Source organism: Stegostoma tigrinum, chromosome 2 (genome assembly GCF_030684315.1).
Source record: "Stegostoma tigrinum isolate sSteTig4 chromosome 2, sSteTig4.hap1, whole genome shotgun sequence".
In the NCBI taxonomy this organism is placed as follows: Eukaryota; Metazoa; Chordata; class Chondrichthyes; order Orectolobiformes; family Stegostomatidae; genus Stegostoma; species Stegostoma tigrinum.
The window spans coordinates 91631280-91648724 of NC_081355.1; the positions used below are offsets into that span (position 1 = coordinate 91631280).

Below are 17445 nucleotides of genomic sequence, written 5' to 3' on the forward strand. Positions count from 1 at the left end.
TCAGCTGGCTCAACAAGGAGGAGTATGTACAATTGTAGGGGATGAATGCATTACCCATGTTACCGATGAATCCTACAATATTGCTCAAGCTATCCAAGCCATACAGGGTCGGTTGGGCCAGCACAGAGAAGGACCCCGACCTGGGGAAGGATGGATGGGATGGCTTCTGGGCAGTTCTTGAGGCTTATAGCTACTGTATGGGTTGGTTGTCTTAATGACTGTCCTAAGCGTTTGCTGCCTGATCCTGGTATGCCTGAACTCTTGTTGCAGAATTATTACCAACAGACTAGTAGCTCCGTTCTCAGCCCCGATATAGGTTATCATGGAATGATAAAAGGAGGGAATGAGACGTTAATGGGTTACCATCCCAAGAATTTTTATGCTCCTCATACAGGGGTATGTGAACACTGCCTCAAATTCCTGCCCCAAATAGGACTGGGTGTGCAACATATGTAGGGGCGTGAAACATTTGCAAAAACAAAGTGGCATTAAGCTCTGTAATCTTTATGGCTGTACCCCGACACTGCTGCCCACCCCTGTTTCTGCTGAAATGGCCAGTTCAGTGATCTTTGATTAAGCCAGGCAGTTGTCACCACTCGAAATCACATCCTGTCGTTATCATACACTTCATAGAACATAACAGCACAGTACAGGCCCTTCGGCCCTCGATGTTGTGCCGACCTGCCATACCGATCTCAAGCCCATCAAACCTACACTATTCTATGTACGTCCATATGTTTATCCAATGACGACTTAAATGTACCTAAAGTTGGCAAATCTACTACCATTGCAGGCAAAGTGTTCCATTCCCTTACTCTTCTCCGAGTAAAGAAACTACCTCTGACATCTGTCCTATATCTTTCACCCCTCAATTTAAAGCTATGCCCCCTCGTGCTCGCCGTCACTATCCTAGGAAAAAGACTCTCCCTATCCACCCTATCTAACCCTCTGATTATTTTATATGTTTCAATTAATTCACCTCTCAACCTTCTTCTCTCTAATGAAAACAGCCTCAAGTCCCTCAGCCTTTCCTCATAAGACCTTCCCTCCATACCAGGCAACATCCTAGTAAATCTCCTCTGCACCCTTTCCAAAGTTTCCACATCCTTCTTATAATGCCGTGACCAGAACTGTACACAATACTCCAAGTGCGGCCGCACCAGAGTTTTGTACAGCTTCACCATAACCTCTTGGTTCCGGAACTCGATCCCTCTATTAATAAAAGCTAAAACACTGTATGCCTTCTTAACAGCCCTGTCAACCTGGGTGGCAACTTTCAAGGATCTGTGTACATGGACACCGAGATCTCTCTGCTCATCTACACTACTAAGAATCTTACCATTAGCCCAGTACTTTGCCTTCCGGTTACTCCTACCAAAGTGCATCACCTCACACTTGTCTGCATTAAACTCCATTTGCCACCTCTCAGCCCAGCTCTGCAGCTTATCTATGTCTCTCTGCAACTTACAGCATCCTTCGTCACTATCCACAACTCCACCGACCTTAGTGTCATCTGCAAATTTACTAACCCATCCTTTACTCATCCAGGTCATTTATAAAAATGACAAACAGCAGTGGATCCAACACCGACCCTTGCAGTACACCACTAGTAACTGGTCTCCAGGATGAACATTTCCCATCAACTACCACCCTGTCTTCTTTCAGCAAGCCAATTTCCGATCCAAACTGCTATATCTCCCACAATCCCATTCCTCCGCATTTTGTACTTTTTCGTGACGATCAAAGCTGTATCCTGTTCTCAGATGTAGTAATTGTTTTATGTATCTGCCAATTCAAAGGGTATAAAAGCAGGGACTGTTCCCTGCTCGGGGAGGATCGCTCATGATACTCAGCACTCTGTGCAGAGTTGCGTACAGCGATCCTCTGCAGCTTGTACTTGCTTAATAATAAAGGATTGTATTTTTCTAACCAGGTCAGTGTCTTGCTCTTCCATCAAGTCCGTGAGGTTCTCTGAAAAACTAACCTAAAAGCCCACTAGTTTATTTTTCCATTTTAAATTTGGGAAGGTTGCATTAGATTAGAAGATAGAAAATACCAGTTGTTTAGTGAAAAAGGATCTTGAATCTTTGGAAATTCTATATCCCAGAGGATTATGGATGCTCAGTCATTGAGAATATTAAGAGGTTGACAGATATTTATATACCCGTGATACAAAAGGATATGGAAACATGACAGAAAAGTCCATTGAAGTGAATGATTTGCCATGGCTGTACTAAATAACAAAGCAAGCTCAATGGATTACTCTTGCTCTTAAGTGCCAAAGATCTTATTGTATTGTGAAGCAGGCTTGAGGGGCCAAGTCTTCTCCTGCTCTGATTCACAAAGAAACATGAATAATTAAGACAGACAGCCTTCCTAGGAAACTGAAGCAAAAGTCAAGGTATTGACAGTCTTAGACTTCATAAGATTAAAATGGGTTATAGGAAAAGCAGCATGTGAGAAGAAACAAGAAATCTTTTTCAAGGTAGTTTTCGCAATACGTTTGAAGCCAGAACTATCGACTCCAGAAAACATCAATGTCTCCCAGTGGTCATATAACTTGTAAAGTAAGAATTAGTTCACAGGTTTGAAACCTACTTTAGAAATTTCAGTACAATTAGGCTGACATTTTTAAAATTTCATTCACAGGGCATGGATATCACTTCCCTGGCAAGTATTTAATACCCATTGATTTCCCATCCTTAATGGCCCAGAGGGCAGTTAAGAGTCGCCCACATTGCTGTGGGTCTGGAGTCACATGCAGGCCAGAGCAGGTAAGGATGGTAGTTTCCTTCCCCAAAAGACATCATTGAACCAGATGGGTTTTTGCAATAATCAACAATGGTTTCATCTTCATCATTGGACTCTTAATTCCAGATTTTTATTTGATTTAGATTCCACCATCTGTTGTGGCAGGATTCGCACCTGGGTGCCCAGAAAGATACCTGGGTCTCTGGATTAACAGGCCAGTGATAATATCATTAGGACTTCGCCTCCCCCTGTTTCAATACAGTATCATGGAGGGTGTTGCAGTGTTAATGATGCCACTTTTGCCCAATAATATATTAAAAAATGCCTACCAGCTTGGTCACATCACCAAAGAGGATATTGTAGCACAACTCAGGGTAGGGAAAAGCTCATGAACTAAACAACATATTTTCTTAACCACTATTGTCATAATGAAGTAGCTGTCTCACAGTAGATGTCCTAGTGGCATTATCACTAGACTGTTAATACAGAGACACAGGTATGTTCTGGTGACCCGGGTGCGAATCCTGCCACAACAGATGGTAGAATCTAAATCAAATAAAAATCTGGAATTAAGAGTCCAACGATGAAGATGCTTGCAATTTGTGTGGCAGTTGAAGCAGTGCTGCATTTACCCCTTGCAACACACCCACTCCTACTGCACCCCTGCCCATTCTCCCAAATCTGGGACATTTCCTCTTTTTTATTCTTTTATTAAAAAATGCATAAAATAGTTGGGTTTTTGTACTGTTTCCCAATACGGGTGATTAGAGCTGTAATTCAGTAACATGTATGCACAAGTAAACTTTAATAGAAATCTCATTATGCCAATAATGTAAATATGTTATCCTGGGTCTTTTTTTTAGTTCTTTCATCAGATGTTGACATTGCAACCATTTGTTGTCCATCTCTAACTACTCTTGAATGAGCGATTGCTAGATCACTTCAGACGGCAGGTAGTTGACCACAGATTGCTTTGGATCGAAAGTCACATCAGAGCAAACCAGGTAAGGCGGCAGACTTCCTGGATGTTAGTCTGGTTAGACTAGCTTTAGTATGAAAATTATTGATTTCCTTCCTTACAGCATATTAGTGTGGTTAGATTAGCTTTAATGTCAGACCCGTTAATTGAAGTTAAATTCAACCAGATGTGATGATGGGATTTAAAACCTTTTCCAGGGCTTCTTAATTACTACTTCAGTGGCTTTACGACTAGACCACCATCTGCTCAGTACAATGATTAGAATCAGGATTTAAGATTATATTCAATCTAACAACTTTTTCACTCATAGTAGATGTACCAAGCAATAACATGCAATCAAACTATTTTTGCTTATTATTGAAAATGGAAATTTTTATTGGAAGGAATCAACGCAGGTTAAAACTTATACTCTGCTCATTATAGGTAAGAATGCATGCTGCACACAAAACAATATTTACCTTCCATCAATAAAGTCCTTCTTCAGTTGTAAAAAATATAAGTGTCTGAAAAATAGATGATAATGTTAAATATCAGCGCATAATCTAAATATTGATGTTGCTTGAAAACAGGATTCCAATGTGTATCAGCATTCAGATCTACAAGTTTGAATGGGATGCTTTACAAGATCATCATTCTGGAACAAATGTACTAACAGTCACAAGCATATAGAGTTCTGAACTTACATTGCATTTCATCTAAAACTTTGATGCTTCTTAGGCCACAAATGACTGAAACAAATAATTTAGAAGCAGTTTCTATTTGCTAAAATGATGTAAATGACTGCAACTTTTAACCCAACATTTTCAGTTGGACCAATAACGCTCCTACTAGCAATAATTCAGTTAAGAACTAAATCTATAACACATCTTGTTCCATCATAAAAGATCAGATCAGAGCTTAGGTTTTCCAATTTAAAGGCCAGAGTTTGTTTTCATTTCACACAGTAACTGGATCTTAGAGACATATCAATATACATTCTGAGAGTCAAACTCTTGTGGCATTGTTCGCAGGGAGGTAACATCAAGAATCAGACACAAGTCCCAAGTAAGTTCTTTAAAGAAAGAAATGAATGGACATTGCATGGACAAGCCCAAGACATATCATATATCATTCCTGGGGAAAGCACAAAGAACAAAACCAAATCCTGGGAAATCTGACAAAAATTAAACAGCAGAGCACTAAAGCCAATATGTTTGTAGTTGGAAATGGGTATAATTATGGGTAATCTTAATTTTCTTTTGCAGGTATTTATGTGATTTCTGTGATCCAAACTGTATTTCAGTGTCTCAATAAAAGTGCTACTGGATTGTAAGTGGAACGATGAACTTTTTCCTAGGGTAAGGGAGTCCAAAACTGGGTGGCACAGGTTTAAGGTGAGAGGGGAAAGATTTAGAAAGGATCCAAGGAGCAACTTTTTCATGGAGAGGGTGGTGCATGTTTGGAATGAGGTGCCAGAGATGGAAGAGGAGGTGGACACAATTACAAGGCATCTGGATGGTACATGTATAGGAAGGATTGAGGGGCCTATGGGCCAAATGCTAGCAAATAGGACTAGATCAGTTTACGAAATCTGGTTGGCACAGAGGTGGTGAGCTAAAGGGTCTGTTTCATTGCTAATATAACTTTATAATTCCATAACTGGAAGAAAAGTAGAGAGATTTGATTGCTGTATTTTTGCTTTATTTTCTGTATTTTAATTTACTGTATTATTATTTTGGTGCATAAACAGGCAGCACAGTGGTTAGTCAGGGGCGACACAGTGGCTCAGTGGTTAGCACTGCAGCCTCACAGCACCAGGGACCTGGGTTCGATTCCAGCCTCAGGTGACTGAGTGTGGAGTTTGCACATTCTCTCCACGTCTGCGTGGGTTTCCTCCGGGTAGTTTCCTCCCACAGTCCAAAGATGTGCAGGCTAGGTGGATTGGCCATGCTAAATTGCTATAGTGTTCGGGGGTGTGCGGGTTATAGGGGGATGGGTCTGGGTGGGATGCTTCAAGGGGCGGTGTGGACTTGTTGGGTCGAAGGGCCTGTTTCCACACTGGAGGGAAGCTAAAACTCTAGTGATTGACAGCCAGGTTCAATCCCAGTCTTGGGTGCCTGTGGAATTTGCACGTTCTCCTGGTATCTGGGTTTCCACTGGGTACTCCGGTTTCCCCCATGAGTCCAAAGATATGCAGGTTAAGCAGATTGGTCATGTTGAACTGCCCTGTCGTGGTCAGGGATGTGCAGGCTAGGTGGATTAGCCATGATAAATGTGAAGTTACTGGAATAGGGTGGGACACCTGATTGGCTTGTTTTAGAACTGGAGGAGTTGTGTGATTCTTCAGAATGGAAATGGTGGAAATGGAGATCTGCATGTGACAGGCCGAAAGCGCAATGGTTGAAGGAACGTGCCAATAGCAAGAGAGGACAAAACCTGGTCAGCACCTTTTAGGAGTCAAAGGCAAGTCAGCTATCCCCCATTTTCATAACTCTACTAGTCTAGGATTTCTCAAAAAGAAACCTCTTTGTGGAAAAGTCCTCCTGTCTGTAGCCATGATTTTGCCATTTTTAAAAATCATGTAGATCACTACACCATGGAATGTGTTAGATGCAAGGCTTAGAATTACATATTGAGTCTGAATTTTGAAATGAAATTTCAATACATCAAAATTCTGTGCATTAAGCAATAGCCAATTGACTAAATATCACTATTTACACTTCTTGGTTCTGCACATGCACAATACAGAAGTATTTTGCCATATATTGTACTTACATGCACATAGCCTACCTTGTCTGTTCTTGCTGCAGAGCATTTGGGTCTGTTACAAAAAATCTCACTCGGAAATTTACTGCACCTCCTGAAATATTTTGGGTATTAAAAGACATTTAAATTGTTGAACCATTTTTTTTTCCAAAAAAGATAAAAGAAGTTGTGTGCGCCAATGTTTGGGCTTCTTGCATTTTAAGCGCCTAGCATCTGCATCACGTACACTTCCAGTCGAATATAGCAAAGCAAGGCATTAATATATCTCTCTCTACACTACTGCAAAAACATGCTTTATCTGTAATTACATTTTGTTGCTCAGAGATTAATGTAGTAACATGTCCCAAGGTATTTTGCTGGAGTTTTAAATTATAAAATTCGGTACTATTCCACTAAGGTTAGGGCAGATGTTCAGAAGTTTGGATAAAGAAATATCCAAAATGTGAAAAAGGTGGAGAAATGAAGGAACTTCCATGAACTAGTGCCCTAACAGCTGAAGGCCTGGCCACTAATGGTGGAATGATTAAAATTGGAGATAATCAAGAGGCCAGGACTAGACAAGTGCTTATATCTTGAAGGTATATCTAAGAATTCTACTATTGTTGAAGTGAAACATCCACACTCGCTGGAAAAGGGATTAATACTGATTTTCTACTAAACTCCCACAGTCAGCAGCTTAGGAAGATTGTATTCTATTTTCCACAGCATTTCTTGCAGAGAGCATCTAATGTTGTTTCAGGCACTAGAGTAGACCTTTTTCTCCTCCCAGCAAGTGTCTCAGCTTGATTATAAGTGGTGAGATAGGAAAACACAGAGTGGCAATGCTACATAACATACTTAATGACATGAAAGCCTGGTCCCAACAATTAAAGGACTCTTTCTCCAGAATATGGAGAAGGTTACAAACATCTACAAGACAGTTAGATAGAAGTTCTATTTCTAGTGGTAGAGTAACACTACTGGACTTCTTTTATTCATATGCAATAAAGTGCCCAAAGTCAACAGTATCATCTTATAGGCTAAATACTACATTAATGTACTTTTGATCAATACCACGGTTTGAGTCAGAGTACAGGAAGCTCCTTGGTTTAGTTACTGGCCTGTTCTCAGCTCTGTGTCATTTGGGCCACACGAATTGTTTTCAGCATTCCTGTCAAGAGTTTCATTGTTTAGCCAGTCACTTCTTTTAAGTCCACAAGTAGATATTGAATAAAAGCAAGAACTCAACAGTGACGTGTAAATATTCCAACACTCAACAATTCAGGCTCATAGTTAAACAGCCATATATGTTAGATATGGCAGAGAGAAGCCAAACAATATTTTTGGGCATAGCAAGAAAATTTTTTATTGTGAACAAGTACTGTAAGGTGCAGCCAAGGTTGTGATAGTATGGACCTAACTTGAAACTACCAGCAAAGCTAATTACTGGAGCATCAAGTACTCGCTCAAACACATTAGGAGAGAAACACTGCAATTAAGAAAACAGGTTTGGTGTAAAGTGAAATTTCATTGCCTGTTTCCTAAAGCACATAACTTGTTCATATTTACCTACATTTTTAGTCCAGGCATAAAAAGTTAACTGCATAATTTCTCTTTGAAGAAATAAATTAAAACTGAAATAAAGGCTAAATGATTCAACTGAAGAGTTTTGGAAGGTCAATCATATTTAGTTATAGTAAGTCACTTGGCTTACCTTTAAACTGTTTCCTGATAGGTTTGCTAGGTTCAAGCCACCTCTGTGCATGAAATATTAGTAAATCCAGGTTAGATTTTACTATTCAAGTTAGTATGAAAAGGCATGCATCGAACAAATAATGTTGAAACTTTAAAAATAAAATGTACTTACAGGACACTCTATTGAGTCATCTATAAATTGTAAACCAAAATATTCTTTCTCGATCAAGTCCAGGTGTTTATAAACCATATCCAACAGAACTTGACCGACATCTTGTTTCTGTAAAACGAAACATGTTTTTTGATAGCAAGAACAAAACATCCTGGGACTGTACGACCTGGGTACTTGGTTCACACAAGTGGTCTAACTGAATATCAGAAATAAAAACAAAATTCTGAAAATATTCAGGTCATACTGCAATTGCAGAGAGAAAAACAAAAATTAGCATTTCAGGTCAATAAACTTGATTAGATTTCAATTTCAAGAACCAGGATAAATAAACAAATGTATACTTTACACTTGTCTTCACAAAGGAAGTGGATGATGTAATAATTACATTGAAGGTGAAGGGAATTTATGGCCATAATAATGAGAAAAGTATAACAATAAAACCCAAGAGTTGCCAAATCCTCTAAATGCTGAATTAAGACTGAGTGCAAATTAGTTTGCAGAAAAAAGGGAGGGGCAGAAATAGTTGGAATACTTATCACAATTTTCCAGTCCTCATTTGATACATGGATCCCACAGGCAAACTGGAGAGTTACACATCAGCATTCAAAAAAAAGGATGAGGATAAACTAGGAATTTACAGGTCAGTCAGCCTAACATCAGTGGAGGAAAAGTTACAAAAAACCACCAAGGCCAAAATAAATCTTTATTTTCAAAGGCATCAGTTAATCAAGGAGAACTAGCACAAATATATGTTAGAGACAAATCATTTATGAATAATTTGACTAAATTTGTTGATGAGGTAACAAAGAAGATTGATCAACTTAGTGCAGTATGTTTTATATATGTGCACTTCCAGAAAACATTCAATAATGTGCCTCACACAAGCCTTATTCTGAAACTGAAAGCCCATGCAGTTGAGGAGAGAATGGAGGCATGGCTACAATACTGGTTCAGTGTCAAGAAACAAGTATGATAGTGAGCAGATATTTTTCAGACTGGGAGGTGAGCAATGGTATTCCCCAACAGTCAGTTTTGGGTTCATCTGCCTTTGCAATTTTTGTATGCAACTTTGACCTGGGTGTAGAGAGCAGTATTATAAAATTTGCCAACTTCTTCCATATCTGCAAAGTAGTACAGTGCATAGTGGAGGGGGCAACTGTATACTTCAGAATGACAGACTGGTTGAGAAACGAGCAGAGCTGATTCAATAAAATGGAAAGGTATAAAGTGATAAAATGTGAGGCTGGATGAACACAGCAGGCCAAGCAGCATCTCAGGAGCACAAAAGCTGACGTTTCGGGCCTAGACCCATCATAGAAGGGGATGGGGAGAGGGAGCAGGAATAAATAGGGAGAGAGGGGGAGGCGGACCGAAGAGGGAGAGTAAAGAAGATAGGTGGAGGGAGTATAGTTGGGGAGGTAGGGAGGGGATAGGTCAGTCCAGGGAAGACGGACAGGTCAAGGAGGTGGGATGAGGTTAGTAGGTAGATGGGGGTGCAGCTTGGTGTGGGAGGAAGGGATGGGTGAGAGGAAGAACCGGTTAGGGAGGCAGAGGCAGGTTGGACTGGTTTTGGGATGCAGTGGGTGGGGGGGAAGAGCTGGGCTGGTTGTGTGGTGCAGTGGGGGGAGGGGGCGAACTAGGCTGGTTTAGGGATGCAGTAGGAGAAGGGGAGATTTTGAAACTGGTGAAGTCCACATTGATACCATATGGCTGCAGGGTTCCCAGGCGGAATATGAGTTGCTGTTCCTGCAACCTTCGGGTGGCATCATTGTGGCAGTGCAGGAGGCCCATGATGGACATGTCATCTAGAGAATGGGAGGGGGAGTGGAAATGGTTTGCGACTGGGAGGTGCAGTTGTTTGTTGCGAACTGAGCAGAGTTGTTCTGCAAAGCGGTCCCAAGCCTCCGCTTGGTTTCCCCAATGTAGAGGAAGCCGCACCGGGTACAGTGGATGCAGTATACCACATTGGCAGATGTGCAGGTGAACCTCTGCTTAATGTGGAATGTCATCTTGGGGCCTGGGATAGGGGTGAGGGAGGAGGTGTGGGGACAAGTGTAGCATTTCCTGCGGTTGCAGGGGAAGGTGCCGGGTGTGGTGGGGTTGGAGGGCAGTGTGGAGCGAACAAGGGAGTCACGGAGAGAGTGGTCTCTCCGGAAAGCAGACAGGGGAGGGGATGGAAAAATGTCTTGGGTGGTGGGGTCGGATTGTAAATGGCGGAAGTGTCGGAGGATGATGCGTTTTATCCGGAGGTTGGTGGGGTGGTGTGTGAGAACGAGGGGGATCCTCTTAGGGCGGTTGTGGCGGGGGCGGGGTGTGAGGGATGTGTTGCGGGAAATACGGGAGACGCGGTCAAGGGCGTTCTCGATCACTGTGGGGGGAAAGTTGCGGTCCTTAAAGAACTTGGACATCTGGGATGTGCGGCAGTGGAATGTCTTATCGTGGAGCAGATGCGGCGGAGGCGGAGGAATTGGGAATAGGGGATGGAATTTTTGCAGGAGGGTGGGTGGGAGGAGGTGTATTCTAGGTAGTTTTCTGTGGGAGTCGGTGGGCTTGAAATGGACATCAGTTACAAGCTGGTTGCCTGAGAGGTCCAGGAAGGTGAGGGATGTGCTCGAGATGGCCCAGGTGAACTGAAGGTTGGGGTGGAAGGTGTTGGTGAAGTGGATGAACTGTTTGAGCTCCTCTGGGGAGCAAGAGGCGGCGCTGATACAGTCATCAATAAACCCACTTGGTGTAGACTAATGAGGAAATACAGTACATTATAAATAACAATATTTTAAAAAGCATAAGTGAGCAGAGACACTGGTGTCCAAATACAAATATCATGAAAGGTAGCAGGCAAGTTAATTAGATGGTTCAAAACTTATGGATTACTTGGGCTAGTATGAAGAGCAGAATATAACAAAGAATACATGAGACAACTCGTTAAATCACTTGTTAGACTTCCAGTTGGTGCACTGTACAATTCTGGGCACCACACTTCAAGAAAGATGTAATTGTATTTAGAAAGAACATATAGGAGACTTAAAACCATTTTAGCAGAGATGAGGCACTTCAGTTAGGAAGTTGGAAGAGTTAGACTGAAATCCTTGGAACCAAAAAGGTGAAGAGGTAACTCAACTTAATAGAGGAGGACATTCAAGATACAGAAAGATTTTAATAAGAGTAATTAGAGAAAAATTATACTCACTGACACACAGTTTAATAACCACAGGTCATAAATTTGAAATAATTGGGAGAAAATCTAGTCTGGAGGTAAAAAACATTCACTTAGTCACTGCAATTCGGAACACACTACTTGAAAACGTGAAAACATGACTCTCAAGTTATTTTGAGAGAGAACTGGGTTGCTATTTGAGCAAGAGCCTAATGTTGAAAAAAAAGTGAAATGTGAGGATAAGTATGACTCTCCCCAAACAGCCAGCAGTGACATTTGGGCCAAAGGTTGTAAAGTCTCTGTTTGCAGATCAACGAAAGGACATATTTTTCTCTACAACCTAGAGCCCAAATTTGCACGGTAGGTCTCAGTTGACTTATTTCCCACTACAACATACTAACAAATAAAAAGAAAAAGCAAGAACCAAATAAATTTGAGATATGAACATGAAAGCAACTCTCAAACAGATTCAAGAGGGAGACCATGTTATTCAACTTGTCACAAGCACCTTTCAGGAGGCATGTAACATGTTAAACTAGTTAACTACAGCAAATTTGATTTTTTAGAAGAAATCTAAGTACTTGCATCAGAGAAAATGGGAACTGCAGATGCTGGAGAATCCGAGACAACAAAGTGTGGAGCTGGATGAATACAGCAGGCCAAGCAGCCTTTTTTCCGATGAAGGGTCTAGGCCTGAAACGTCAGCTTTTGTGTTCCGAAGATGCTGCTTGTCCTGCTGTGTTCATCCAGCTCCACACTTTGTTACCTAAGTACTTGCAGTTGGTCCTTAAAGTAGCACTGTGGTAGGGATTTTCAATGCCAAACGTGTCTCACTGTGTGCACACATTACTTCATTAATCACGAGGTCCATCAATTTTCACAGTTGCAGAATCTGGCCAGAGCTCCCATAAAACACTGAAAAAGTGATCATATCCCTCCTTTGCACTTTACTAAAAAATGTGCAACACTCATTTCTACCCAAATAAAAGTCAAAGTCAATCAGCATCCTGTTGTAGACCTCAATTTACAAATTTAAACTACCTTCGTGTTATCCATTTACAAGAATATTTCAATAAGAAACCATAAAGTGCCTAAGATAGCAGTCATGTGCTGACTCCCCTGCTGCTACTCATCCTTATGATTTTCCATTGCTGATAGACTGTTCTTCATGTGAGAACTGAGGGGTTGGCAGATGAAAATCATTCCTTTCATATCAATGTTTGATTTTTGCCAAAAATAATGGTTAAATTTTCAAAAGGTAATTGATGATGCTTTACACCTGTAAGATAGACCCCACCTCTTGACATTCAGAAGCACTAAGTAAAAGATGCAAAGACAAGGGGTGTCTAGAATGCCACTCTACTGTTAAATAAGCAGATGAGAATGCAGGTTTTATTGGTTTTTGACCCCTTATCACGTTTGCTGGTCCTCAAACATTGTTACCGCATGCCCATAGTTTTGGAGTCTTTACAAAAGTGTGGGTAGCACAACTTGAGTCAAAAGGGAGCTATGCCCACAATGGGAAGGCTGAGACAGAACAGGTGGCAGGTGCGTATCAAGTGCAGACGAAGGGAATGGTGGAGGGATGGCAAAGGCACTGGAGGGCACAAAAAGGAGGATGCAGGCACTGCAGGGGAGGTGGGTGGGGATGTGTGGTATTAGTAACAAGGACAGGATGGCATTGGAGGGCTGGAATGGAGGATGGATATTGCATAGAATAAAAGAATGAAATGTTGTTGATAGGAGGAATGAGAAATAGGGAAGAGTATAGAATGGAGACTGATATCATGCAAAGGATCGGAAGGTACTCGATGGGGATTTAGAGAAGTACTAATCCAATAAGACATATAATTTCCTTTACCACAAAAGACGACCACGTCATACAGAACAGAAACAGACCCTTCGGTCCACCTTGTCTAATCCCAACCAAATTTCCCAAACTAAACTAGTCCCATTTTCCTGTATTTGGCCCACATTCTTCTAACCGTCCCTACTTATGCATTTGTCTAAACGTCTTTTAAATGTTGTAACTGCACCTCTGACCACCACTTCCTCTGGCAGTTCATTCCACATACCAACCAGCCTTTGAGAGAAAATATCTGCCTCCTCAGGTCCCTTTTAACTCTTTCTCCTCTCACTTTAAAAATATGTCCCCTAGTTTTGTACTCCCCCGACCCTAGGGAGAAGACCTTTGTTATTCACCTTATCTATGCCCTTATCAACCTCAAGAAAGTCACTCCTCAACCTTTTATCGTGCAATGAAAAAATCCTAGCCTATTCAGCCTCTCCTCATAAATCAAACCCTCCAGTCCCACAACATCCAGGTGAATCTGTTTTGAACCCTCTCCAATTTAATAACATCCTACCCATAACAGGGTGACCAGATCTGTGCACAGAGATAGCAGGAACTGCAGATGCTGGAGAATCTGAGATAACAAGGTGTCGAACTGGATGAACACAGCAGGCCAAGCAGCATCAGAGGAGCAGGAAGGCTGATGTTTCGGGCCTAGACCCTTCTTCAGAAAATGAAGGAGGGTCTAGGCCCGAAATGTCAGCCTTCCTGCTCCTCTGATGGTGCTTGGCCTGCTGTGGTCATCCAGCCTGACACCTTGTTATCTCAGAGAACTGCACACAGTACAGGTGCTTAGAGTCAAAGATGGCAGCGGCATTTGGCACCTATGTCAGAGCTTGTTTTTGTTTTCTTTCCTGTTTTCATCTCTTTTTCTTAAACTAACTGACTTCTTGTCCGAGCGTGTACAATATTGGCAGCAGTGAAAACCCAGTGTGCAGACCTCAAGTGGGCACAGGGAGGAGGAGTGTGAGCCTATACTTATTCTTCTGGAGCAAGCACTGGACCTGGAATCAACAGGGGCTACATTGCCAGATGTGACATTGACAAGGTAGGCCCAGCACAAAAGATGGCACCTGAGGATCATGGCTTTGTTGTTGGTTGGGTCAGAGGGAAAAATAAGGCAAGAGAACAAACAAATAATAGTGAGGTTTAGGGTGAAGGAAATGTGTGGGATTCTTTTCCTTAACAGTTGAGACTTTGAAGCAGAAGAACCAATGGAAAGTTAAAGACTTGAAACTTTAACTGTGCTTGTTTTATGTCAGATTTCTAGCTCTGAAGATTTTTGCTTTCAAATTGGTTTACTCTAGAACCATATAGAACAGAAGTCTGACAACAGCTAGTGTCTGGTCACCACAATATGCAAAGAATGTGAATATAATAGAGGGAGTACAGAGGAGATTTATAAAGGTGTTGCTAGGAATGGATTTTTGTAAATGTAGGTATGAGGAAAGATTAGATAATTTTTGTTGAATCATAGAAAGTTGAGGGGATGAATGGAACTATAAAATTATGAGGGTCTTCGATAGAATGGATAGCAAGGACCAAATTTCCTTTAGCAGAGACAGATCAACACCAAATGGGAATATATTACAAATATTTTTCAAAGGGATGAGTGTGCAATTGTTGAGAAAACTTTTCATCAAGGCTGCATCAACAGGGTTGGAGCTCACTGCTTGTGAAAAGGCTGGCTGAGGCAGAAATCTTCATTACATTTAAAAATTACTTGGTCATGCCCTTGAAGTGATATAACCTACTGGGCTATAGACCAAGGGTGAGAAAGTGGGATTAGATTGTATCAAAGAGCCCGAGCATAAGGAGATTGCTTTAGTTAAGGTTCTGGTCAATGTTAGCCTTCAGGCCGTCAAAGGTTCAAGGAGTTAAATCTCTAACATGCTTATAATCCAATAAATCTCACATGCTTCACTGCAGACCACTATTGATCAATTCACCTATTTGTTCAATAATACAAACTGGAAGGAAGAGGTTCTTGTGGCACAGTGGTAGTGTTTTTACCTCTGAATCAGTACATGGGGTTCAAGTCCCATCTGCTCCAGAGCTGTGTAATAGCATCAGAGATAGTAGGAACTGCCAATGCTGGAGTCTGAGATAACAAGGTATGGGGCTGGATGAACACAGCAGGCCAGGCAGCATCAGAGGAGCAGGAAAACTGACGTTTCAGGTGTGGACTCTTCTGAGATGGGGAAGGGGAAGGGGGCTCTGAAATAAATAGAGAGGGGGAGGCGATGATAGAAGATGGATAGTGGAGCAGAAAGGTGGAGAAAAAACGGACAGGTCAAGGAGGCAAGGATGAAGCTAGTAAAGGTGAGTGTAGGCAGGGAGTTGTGATGGGGGTTGGTCAGTGAGGAGGGAGGGGCGGTTAGGTGGGTGGGAAGACAGACAGTTCAAGGTGGGCATGGAACTGGTCTTGGGATGAGGTCGGTGGGTGGGGACATTTTGATGCTCGTAAAGTCCACAATGAAACCATTGGGTTGTCGGGTTCCAAGGTGGACTAGGAGGTGCTGTTCCTCCAATTTCCAGGTGGCATTGTTGTGACACTGGAGGAGGCCCAGGATGGACATGTCACCCAGGGAGTAGGAGGGGGAGCTGAAGTGGTTCGCAACTAGGAGGTGCAGTCGTTTGTCCTGAACAGAGTGTAGATGCTCCACAAAGCGGTCTCCGAGCCTCCATTTTGTCTCCCTGACGTACAGGAGGCCACAACGGGAACAGCGGACACAACAGACACAATAACATATCTGAACATCTTGATTTAAATAACTACAAACTAGAGGGGCATGCACTTCATTCTGGGCTGGTGTGGCTCAAGCTGTGCCACAAATACGTAGCTCCTCGTAATCACAAGAATCTAAAAGTTCAAATAGTATGCACAGTCCCAACTGAAAGCTGCTGATAAATTAGGCAAAGCAATTCAATCAGCCAGTTAAGTGTTATCAAAATAAATGAACATACTTGGATGTCCTCATTTCTTCCTCTGGCGTTTTGGACTTAAGTGGAATTTATTGTTGGAAGACATTAGCATTCAGTTCTGTGGAAATAAAAGCCCTGCAAGTGGCTCTAAATTTTCACCATCCAGCTTCCCTCCCAAACACATCTTGGGATACTCCCTTAACGGAAATTGTTGGTGGGGATTGGGCTGGATTCAAATGGACACATGCCAATTGGACTTTTCAATAGCTATTGAAAGGGAAGCTTCCATTAAAATTGGGTGAGGGAATCCAGGTACTGTTCCTCTTGGAACTTCAACATCCAAATCGGAGCAAAACAAAACTATTCAGATATTCTCTAGAATCTCGCTGACCTGAAATATTAACTGTGTTTTTCTCTGTCTTTCCACAAATGCAGTCTTCACCCAAGGAGTATTTCAGGCATTTTAGCTTTTATTTTGTCCAGGAATGATTCCGAGAGGAACTTCTTCACATTAATGGTTGTGAATATTCTGCACTCTCCTCTGCAAGAATCTGTTCTTGTTAATCAATTAAAACTTCAAGAATGAGAAATGTGTGTGCTTGTTACTCAAAGGTATTCTTTATGGAATGAAAACGAGGGAGCTGTTTGATAAATAGATCTATCATTTAATTCAACTGAGGAAAAGACTGAATGGCCTTCTCTTGCTTCTGTGGTCTCTCTCACAGTGCCACTGATTGTTGCGGTATTTCTTAGTTGTTGGCACTAACTAGTATGGCTCTGATGTTCTGCTATATCATGAGCAGTATGTACAAAACACCACAACATTTTGCAAATGGGTTGACTTTGTTTACATTTGCTTATTTCATGGGATGTGGCTAATCACTGGCAAGGTCAACACTGGTTACCATGACTTGTGAGTCATCCCTCCATAAATTTTTATGACAATTGATGATTGTTTCATGGATATTACTACCATGATTAGCTTTCAATTCTAGATTATTTTTCTAATAATTTGAATTTAAATGCTACAAACAATGATGGTTGGAACCGAACATCTACAACTTGTTTTAGCCTCTGGATTATTACTCCAGTAACGTTACCATTAAATACTTTCTAAATCAACATATTCAGAGACGTTACTGTGCATTTTTGGAGCAGGCAGGGCTTGAACCTGGGCTTCCTGGCTCAGA

The 17445-nt window shown here is 41.6% G+C and overlaps 1 protein-coding gene across 1 annotated transcript in view; it reads right to left on the reverse strand.

Moving 5' to 3' along the window:
- The window catches only part of LOC125462785 (tyrosine-protein phosphatase non-receptor type 3-like), a 220406-nt gene that overhangs the window by 154573 nt on the left and 48388 nt on the right, over nucleotides 1-17445 (reverse strand). Inside the window, exons 3-6 of the mRNA XM_059641119.1 lie at nucleotides 8322-8429; nucleotides 8169-8211; nucleotides 6500-6569; nucleotides 4189-4233 (exon numbers count right to left, since the gene is read on the reverse strand). Of these exons, the coding sequence (XP_059497102.1) occupies nucleotides 4189-4233; nucleotides 6500-6569; nucleotides 8169-8211; nucleotides 8322-8429 (266 nt within the window). The remainder of the gene's footprint in view (nucleotides 1-4188; nucleotides 4234-6499; nucleotides 6570-8168; nucleotides 8212-8321; nucleotides 8430-17445) is intronic.